Source organism: Pygoscelis adeliae, unplaced genomic scaffold (genome assembly GCF_000699105.1).
Source record: "Pygoscelis adeliae isolate BGI_AS28 unplaced genomic scaffold, ASM69910v1 Scaffold130, whole genome shotgun sequence".
Classification (NCBI taxonomy): Eukaryota; Metazoa; Chordata; class Aves; order Sphenisciformes; family Spheniscidae; genus Pygoscelis; species Pygoscelis adeliae.
In genome coordinates this window covers 933,797-943,578 of record NW_008824031.1, presented here as the reverse complement: position 1 = coordinate 943,578, position 9,782 = coordinate 933,797, and the positions used below count along the sequence as shown (strand labels likewise).

The 9,782-nt window shown below is 40.5% G+C and overlaps 1 protein-coding gene across 2 annotated transcripts in view; it reads right to left on the bottom strand.

The window, feature by feature from the left end:
* AKT1 (v-akt murine thymoma viral oncogene homolog 1) overlaps positions 1–9,782 on the bottom strand; it is a 68,664-nt gene that overhangs the window by 24,256 nt on the left and 34,626 nt on the right. The window contains exons 3-4 of one of the 2 annotated variants that reach the window (XM_009327604.1): positions 5,054–5,165; positions 2,109–2,256 (exon numbers count right to left, since the gene is read on the bottom strand). In XM_009327604.1, the coding sequence (XP_009325879.1) occupies positions 2,109–2,256; positions 5,054–5,165 (260 nt within the window). Of the gene's footprint in view, positions 1–2,108; positions 2,257–5,053; positions 5,166–9,782 lie in introns of those variants that run through there. The other variant, XM_009327613.1, reaches the window with a different exon arrangement.

Genomic DNA, 9,782 nt, shown 5'->3' with positions numbered 1-9,782 from the left:
TACTCAACTGTGCAAATGCCACTTGACATAATATTATTAATCCATAGACATTTTGACCACTTTGTCAGTGCAGGCATTCGCTAGAAGGTACATGTTGCCCTGATTCCAGGGACTAAACCCATACCTTTTTTCTGATGTTCCCCACCTCTCTGGGGGACCAGCTTTCTTGTGCTTCACTGAACAGCACCAAAACCCACAGACAAAACGACTGCCTCACAGATTAGCCATTCGCTCTTATTTGTTTCACCATTAGGAAAAACGTTGGGGAAAATCAGAATCTGTTGCAGGCTGAGGACAGTGTCTGTACTGTTGCATCAATGACCATTGCCAACATGGCAATAGTAAGACTTATACAGCCAAAGGCTACTGCAGCCTAGGCTGGGGAAAAAATTTAATATCCTCCCAATAGCAATCTTCCTCCATATTCTTGCCTAGAGCTGGCTGAGAAGACTTTCTGCTAATTGTTCAACACAGTCGATGCCAGGACCCCAATAATCATTTTGACTATCCTCACTAACATGCCCAGAGTCACTTTCTCAGAGGAACATGTATATTTGACCAATGAGGTGGTTCTTGCATTTCTATGAAGAGCTGCTCAGCAAGAGCAGTATCTGTTCAGTCAAGGACACACAAGGCTAATGGCAGCTACAATTCAGAGTGACATGTAAGTAGCCACCCACATCAGGCTAAAACCACTGACATGACACAAGGCTGCCACACATACTTAGTGATATGCCCCGGTTTCGGCTGGGATAGAGTTAATTTTCTTCCTAGTAGCTGGTACAGTGCTGTTTTGGATTTAGGATGAGCACAATGCTGATAACACACTGATATTTCAGTTGTTGCTAAGCAGTGCTTACACTAGTCAAGGACTTTTCAGCTTCTCATGCCCTGCCAGCGAGAAGCTGCGAGGGGGCACAGCCAGGACAGCTGACCCAAAGTGGCCAAAGGGGATATTCCATCCCATGTGACATCATGCTCAGTATATAAACTGAAGGGAGTTGGCCGGGGGAGGGGTGACCGCTGCTCAGGGATTGGCTGGGCATCGGTCGGTGGTTGGTGAGCAATTGCATTGTGCATCACTTGTTTTGTATATTCTTTTATCATCATCATCATTATTATTTTCCCTTCCTTTTCTGTCCCATTAAACTGTCTTAATCTCAACCCACAAATTTTACTTTTTTTTTCCGATTCTCTCCCACATCCCACTGGGGGAGTGGGGAGCGAGCAAATGGCTGTGTGGTGTTTAGCTGCCTGCCGGGTTAAACCACAACATGATGACACTGGTGGATGGCTGTCTTTTTTCTTTAAAAACTTCATCAGTTTTCCCAAAACTGAAACAAACTTACGAAGGTAAGTGGGGATGACAACGGTGAGATAAGGACACAAAGAAGTGCCTTGGTACAATCCACAGACATAGCATTCACATGGGAATGTGAATCAATTCTTTCTTACATGAGCAGATGGGAACACTTAGGAAAACGGAAACCCAAACAGGAGATCACGAGGGCGTAGAAAGAAGTGAAGGGAGTTGAAGACAGGTACCTAAAAGGGCTCCACGGGGCAAAGATCTCCTCTGGCACATACTCCTTTCATGGAAGGCCATTGCTGAGCCAGCCCTGTGCATTCAAATAAAGCTGTGCCTGATGCAAAATCCTGAGCTCTAGGAACACTATGGACGGACACCGCAGTGGCTGTCTGGGGGTTAGCCTAAACCCTTAATCCAGAGCAATTAAATCCACGGGACCCACCCTAAGCCCTGCGAATCCACTGGAATATCTTTGCACAAACCTGCAAGGAGTTTACACAGTCACACGGTCCAGCAGGAGCTATGATTTCAGGCTCCATACCTCAGGAAAATAGGCAAAACAATTCCAGACCTGAACTGGCCTTGAAAGCCAGTAATAAGGACATCTGAACTCAGAACTCTGGTGGACCCAGACAGGCTTTGCCTGGTACCTGCTCAGCTCAGACAATTGTTTCCTCCAGAAGCTGCATCTACAACCAACTGTGTAATTGTTATGGGAACAGATGTGTCTTGATAGCTATCTCTTGTCTACATTCGAGAAGATCTAAAAACCATTGTTACTCCTGCTATGCTCACTTACCACTTTGTGTTTTGGCTTTGTCATAGAAACTTCCATTTCTTCAGCACCTGAATTATCACTGGGAGAGCCAGATCTAAAATCCATCATCTCTTCCTCTTGTTTCTTGAGGCTGTCTGCTACTGTTTGGATGGCTTTTGTCCATTCTTCCCTGGCAAAACATAAGCAAAGACATATGGTACGTGTGACTTTAGATTACCGTCTGCCATGGCAAGGGTCACCAAGGAATACAGGGTAACTAATGCTCTCTGATGAATCAATGCAACATACACTGAATTATGTGCATTTTCAAGCACTGTAAAAAATGCATTTTTAAGAGCGCTTTTGACATATATCTTTATTAATTGTATTAGAAACAAGACAACTGAAGTCCTCCCAGCCTGGACATAATGTAAGGCTTTGCAGACAACAGAATTTCTAATAGGCATTCAGTCAGCAGCTCAAGATATGACCTGGTGATACAGAGGTTTATGTAACAAAAACAGACTTGCCAAAACCAAAAAGCAAAATGCTCCTATGCAGCACAAAGCAATTAAACACAGCTTCTCCATTCCTATGGTGCACTGAAACACATATATCCCACTGCTGGGGGCACTATGCCACCTCTTCGTACACATATCCCGCATTTTAATGGCAAGGGGTGTTCTAGGAGAAGGTATTAAAGCCCAGGATACTTAGGTTATTCCTCTGTTGTAAAGATGATGAAAGAAGTACAGTAATTCCTGTGTAAATTTTAGCAGAATGTCAGCAAAAGCAGTTACATTTTATCTTAGGCACAGGTCTTGGTTACGATAAATTCTCCACAGCTGTTTCAGCAATGGGTGCTCTAAAACTGACCCCTTCAACTCCTATGGAGACCACTTCCACTCCGGTGTCCTTTGGGAAATTTCACACCTTTGGAAACTACTGAAGTGAAAGTTCTTGGCCTTCACTTCATTTCACTGCAAATTTATTGAACATAAAGCATACAACTTATAAGGGCTTACAGGGTTTTGGGATGGGCTTTAAGGCATACAGGGGCTGAAGACATGTTCAGTGGACTATGTGAATTTACCATATTTTACTATCTTTTGTATCTGTAAGGAATGGGATGTAGTGGTTTAGCTGATATTTTTTGGGCACTGCCTAAACTCTTCTCCCAAGGACACCCCAGGTAAAATACTTTGCTACTACAGCAGGAACAGAAGTAGCCAATGCTGAACAACTCCATGCACAATCTGCAGTGAAGCCATGCCATCCTAATCAATGTCAAATTTTTCACTGGTTCTATGAAATTACTTAAAAAAAAAAAATCATATCTGAACATGTGGATTTCAGTTTGTGATAGATGGGAGAGGCAGATCATTCCCCAGAGGAAGCAAAGTCCATGGGAAAAAGTACCCAACACAGGATTCTAATAAAAACGGCACCAATTACACAGAAGGTCTTTCCTGCCCTGTGCGTTTTTTATTTTGGATTTTGTCTGAACATGCACTATCCAGCCCTGTCTGGGGCAGCAAGGTAATGCTAAACATTCTGAACATTCTCCCTATACTCCCAGCACAGACTACTTCATTCACCATCACAAACACATTCCCTTATTTACTAGTCATTCTTCATATTCAGAACTATTACAAGAAGAACAACTTCTTCCGTATTTTTATCCCTCCATCTCTCTCAAAAAACCAATGTTGATTTTAAAGGCACAGAGAAAGCTCAGGGCATATCTACCTTCACATCTCTTTTAAGATTTGTTACTGACTTGGTTGAGATCTCGGCCCTCCTGAAGTGAGTATCTTTGATTTCTGGGAGACCAGAATTTCACCCTCAGCTTTTATGTCTCAAGCGTACACAACAGAGGTGACTAACACTCTGAGCCCTGAAGTGTCACAAAGCTGACTTAACTGGCTATGAGGGAACAAAACAAGACTGAAATACAATCTTCCCCCAAGTGGAAACTGTTATTTACTCCCTTTAGGGTCACTGACCACAAAGCTACTAAAAGAAACAAGGACCGGTTTATTTTTCTTTGCTTTTAATTTGATTTCACCTTCTTCTGATCATTGTAATAGAATCAAAAGCAATAAACAGGAACCTTCTTTAAATCAGTGCATGCAAAGGCTACGAAAGAAAAAAGCAAAGAATATTAGGTATAATTTGCTGATCTTAAAAATAAACATGTGCCAGTATCATATCTATGGAGGACAAGGGTTTTAAAATATCCCTGTCCCCTAGGGCACTGGTACTGGAATAATTTAAGTTCAGTTCCTGAAGAGCAAGTAAATATTTAAATACTCTGTAGTTGTAGAATAGCTGTGCTGGAAAACCATTCTCTCGGGAGGTAAGAGATCAATTCTCCAATGATGAGAGCATAGGATGCATGCTCTTAGCTTTGTTTCCTAACAGCTGAAACAGAAATCTGCACCTGCAGCAGATAACTATCACCTTTATTATCTAATTTGCATAAAACATTAGCAATCAGCAATGATAGAACTAACTTTTTTTCTTTAAAAACAAGGTGTCTAAAAAGACTTTAAAAGGTCAGTATTTTGATACAACTCAACTTTGCCTGAATCTCTACTTCACTTGTGCTCATCCTTCCAGAAACTCCCAGGTCAGAAACCCTTCATTTCACATACCACATTTCCAGCAAGAAATGAACCCTGAGTTTCCAGAAATAACTACCTGTGTGCTGGTACACACCTGCACCTGTCCATTTTGGATATCCAACCTAGCAACATGTCATTTACAAGTACTACTCAAATTTCACTCTCTGAAACCCCCTTTAAGGTATCTTTTATACTGGAACATGCACTAAAACTAAGGCGCTCAAAAATTACTTGTCGCTTTTGAGTCTAGACGTACATCATCTGATAAATAAGAGCTTCAGCAAAGGACTCACTATTAACGCTGAACACTTGCATCTGCTTTTGCAAGTAGTTTATGTATTAAATATGAATGAAACATACCGCTCCTCTGGAGTCTCCACATGAAATGTTCTTTCAATTACTGTGGTCCACTGGAGGCATCTAATGATAAATGTGTTTGGTTTAGGTCGTTCTGTCTTCATCAGCTGGCACTCTACCACAATCAAGGAAGAAAGAGTCATGGTACATAAGCAGGTTTAAATAATCATTTGTCTTTATTCTTATCTAGCAAACTGTTGCAATTAATCAGCCATAGAAATCTCTGTAAGTACTTCTTTAGGAGACTCGAGACAATTTACTGTGTTGATGAAACCAATAAATAGCTTGGGAGATAGTCATCTAAGCAGCACCGAAATCAAATTCTGCTTAGACAGGCTCCACATTTGGTCTGCCCAGAGAGGTAAGTAGAAATGTGATGTGATGACACAGAAGCCGTTCAGACTCAGGTCCTACACTCCAAAGGTCATCCAGAGCAGAGCACACGGACAAAGTCAGCTGATAATGCAGCAATTACATCCACTGAAACTAAAGCCAAGCCCCCACGTTCCCTCCCGTTGACTTTCCCAACATAAAACCCTGTCCTTGGCTTTCAAGGAGTTGCTAGAGAGCGTGTTTGGTCATTTTGCAGAGACCCGACGAAGATTAGACTCAGCATTTCCAGTCCTCAAACACTAGAGGGAACATCAAACTGCAGAGGCACCCCCAGAAAAAAAAACCATTCAAAACGCCTTCGGGACAGCTGCTGCAGTCGGATGCTGTATGGACAAGCTGCTAACAGCTTCCATCACTGCCAGCATTTAAGCACAACCTAAAAAGTCTACAGAAGTACAGCTACATGCAAAAACACCGCTTCCTTCATAAAAAAAAAAGCTCTCTCGAGAGCTGAGCATTAATTTTTTTTTTTTTTAAATCACACCTACAATTTTAAGCTTCATAGGATGTTATGAGTGTTTATCCTTCAAATTTGGGCCTGACAATGCACCCGATTAAGGGTACGCTAGCTATATTAAAAGAAAGGATCTGAAAACCAAAAGAAAATCAATGAAATAACAACAGAAGCCAAAACACCACATTTTTTAGATTTATATTAACAGAAAATCTAACGCTAACTAAACAGCTCCTGTTAAGTCAAATTAAGAAGCCAAGTGAGCGGCCGGGGGGGAGAGAAAGATAATTGGGGCTTTTTTTCTTACATTAAACTCTCTTCCTTGCAGTTAATGAAACCACAAGCTTGCTATTATTTGGTCTTCAGGTTCTAAATCAACTTCCAAGTAAATAAAAAGGCACTATGAAGACAAGAAGAAATTTCTGCTTACTGCTAGAGCTATGAACATTCCCACCACCAGCAATGTGCAAGTCGAGGACAATCCAGCCAGAGTAACAGTGCACGTTACTAAGGCTATACTGGTATCGTTAGCGTAATTTTATTATTGTGAAAATTTAGAATGCTCAGTTTTAAATTCAAGCTCTTAATTAGCACCAAGATAAAATATTTACTGCCGGTGTTTTTGGGCGCCGTATTTTTGCCAATATATTTCATGCCTCATTTGCCACTGGAATTATAAGCTTTTCAATGAGTAACTTTGCATTTTTCATGACAAGAAAATCTAATTTTTTTTTTTAATAGCACACTGAGGTTATACTGCATCCTACTAAAGCACTGCAATTAGATAAGAGGAAGTTTATTAATGAGTCATGAAAAGGTTTTAGTGTGATAAACGGCACTCCTTCATTCACCGAGATTAAAGAACTTCCACACAGCGACGCAGCCGTGCTTGCAGAGTGCTGTATTTAGCCTTCCAGCTACCTCCATCCTCTTTCACTGAATAGCAGTTAAGGCCAAACGCAACTGCACGAGCTGGTGCAGCCTGGTAAGCCCGGTTCTGATAAATTCAACGCAAGAGATCTCATTCCTGCTCCCGGATCATCCACCTTAGCTTAGCTGCTCTTCTTTTTTTTTGTTGTTTGTTCTGTCTCCCATTTTTGTCTGCCTAACGTGATTATATGAAGGCTGGGGTTGTCCTCTGTGAGCCTGCACAATGCAGCCCTAAGACACTGAATTTGGCTGAAGACTCGACGAAGAAAATCAGGCTGATTCTAACCTTGTGCAAATCCAGAGCTGTTCTCCTTTACTTATCCATAAATGCAACATGATGAAGAAATACACTGGCAGGTTTTGCTTACTTTTTTAAAACAGCCTTTAAATTCACATTTAGTGCCTCAGATTAAGTATCCTGAAATAGCAGCACAGATATTTAAACTAGCCATGAACTCTAAACTTTAACCATTTAATTTCAGCAGAATAAACCACACAAGGCATTTTCTGTCATAGAAGGGGACCAATTAAACATCACCACTTTTCCCCTAAATCAGCACTGTCCATTGATATTTGTTAAGCTTGCTGATCCAGCAATCTTTAAGGCATACAGCAAGATGAATAATAGAGATTTGTCAGTTAATAACCACTATAATTCAAGTATGTCACATAGAAGTGTTTTGTTTAGTGAACAATATGCTGTCTAATTACCCTGCTCAATCATAACAGCACATATCAAGAAATAGAGAAGGCTTTATTTTTAAATTGCTTTACCAAAGTGCTGTACCACTTAGGTTTCAGAAAGTTTGACCCTGCCACTTAGTTCTCCCCATATGTGACAATCGCATGGATTTTATCAACGCAACGATGAAGCAGTAGGTTTTTTCTTACTTTTAAAACCGACACTGTACTCTTTACTGTAGTTGGTAGGCTGGAGAAGCACCAAACTTGCCTTCTATAATCATGTACCGCAACACGCACCACTACAGCGGAAAACAGATACAGATGCTTTATAATATTAGGTCTGATTCATGGCATGTTTGGGGGCTCTGCTATAAAAACATTCACATTTCAAATACAGGCCGAGGGTCACTTACCCACTTTGAAGACAGCTTTTTCTGTCAAACAGGCCCACAAAAGTATTGCCCATTTGCAACAAAGTACTATAAACAGCAGCCTGTTAAAAATGATTTAAATTGCTCTAAAGAACCTCTTGATTCTTTCCTGGCTTTTGGTCTTTTAAAGTAAGTAGGACAGAGAAATTGTTCCTAACAGGAATAGACACCAAGGCATTCAAATGTAAATTACCATTTTGTATTTGAAAGACACTTAGTATTATCCCAGTGACTTTCTAAAATGTCACAATATTTGCTTCCCCAGCACTTAAGCTAAAAGGCAGATTACTTGCGATGAAAGTGTCAAACTCTGCTCCCTATATAATGACATCACACTTTAAAACAATAAAGTGAAGGAAGAATCCTTCCCATTCCTGGCTTAGTTTTTTTAAGGAAGGGGACAGGGGAAAAAAATTAAAAAAAAAAAAAGAAAAAAGGTAAATCGGGCAAGACGAATGATAAATAAATAAAACTTTGGAAAGGCAAACAGGAATATTATGTTGAAGTGCTTCTTTTCTGCTTGCACCACCAAACAGATTTGCCCCCAAACAGCTCAGCATGGCAAAAGCGAGGAGCTGGGAGCCCTGAGTTACAGACCTGGACTAAGGTGGCCCCTCGTAACAGCAGACACAGAAAATCTCTCCACTATCTGGCCATCCCGTGCCCCGTGATAAATGCCTGACTGCAGACACGCAGTCCTGTCCCAAAAGGAGCACTCATATTGTTGAGCAATTACGTTTTCAGCTGTACAACAAAACCACCACAGTCCACCCTCCTTTTTGACAGTCGGAGAAATAATCCCTTCTTTCTAACAGGAATAGCCTCTCTCTCCATGTGGTTTTTCACAATATACTGCTCTTCTCAGCTATATGGTTTTAAAGGCTTATAACCTAATAGGCAGACATACATGATAATCCAAGATTACAATCGGTATGAAGGCTACTTATCTCGCAGATTTACAACACAGGCTCTATTGGTTATTTATCTGCAGGGTCTCTGGAGCAGAACTATTTAGGTACAGGCTTTTTTATTCCTTCTATCTTACTAGTGATGAAATACAAAACATGAATACAAATATGGCTCAAAAATCACAGTTAAATGCTCACCCACCATCTTCCAGAAGTTTTGCTTTGTGTGTTGTTTTTGGTTGTTTGGGGTTTAAATAAATCACCAATAGGTAACTTCCAGGGAAAATAAACTCCTTAAACATATCATTACATTACAAACATAGATATATGGCTATTTTAAATGTAAAATTAGATGGAGAAAAAGGTACTTAAAAAAAAAGTGAGCCTCTCTACCCATGGGGAGGCCCTATAAACAAGTTTTCAAAGATGTATGATCAAAACCCTCACAGACTGAAAGGAAAAGGCTAGTGTAGGAGAAAGAAGAAACTGCCGAGCAGATGGAAAGCACACTGTATTTTTGCTAGTACTTTCTCCATACCTGTTAAGGGAAAAGACAAATCATCATTAGATGTTATCTTCTTTCACTGTTTTCTCCTGAATTGAGTATTTCCTACCTCTCATGGGTTGACAAAATCATTTAACATGAATTTGACACTACAAGGAAGAAGAGTCCCCTAGTCATGAAAAAAAACCTTTTACTTGCAAAGATAAAAAAGCCTACATTATTTTACAGCAGAAGAGGGTAAAGATTTTAATCAGAAACATGGGACCACTTCCAAAGAACAGACTGACAGAGACAGCCTGCCATCTCATTAAAAAAAAAAATCTAGTTCACTAATTAACAAAAAAGTCAGGGCTATCATGATCTCTTGGGGGGGGGGGGGGGGGGGGGTTAAGGATGCATTTTTACAAAACATTTAAGCTAAATTCCC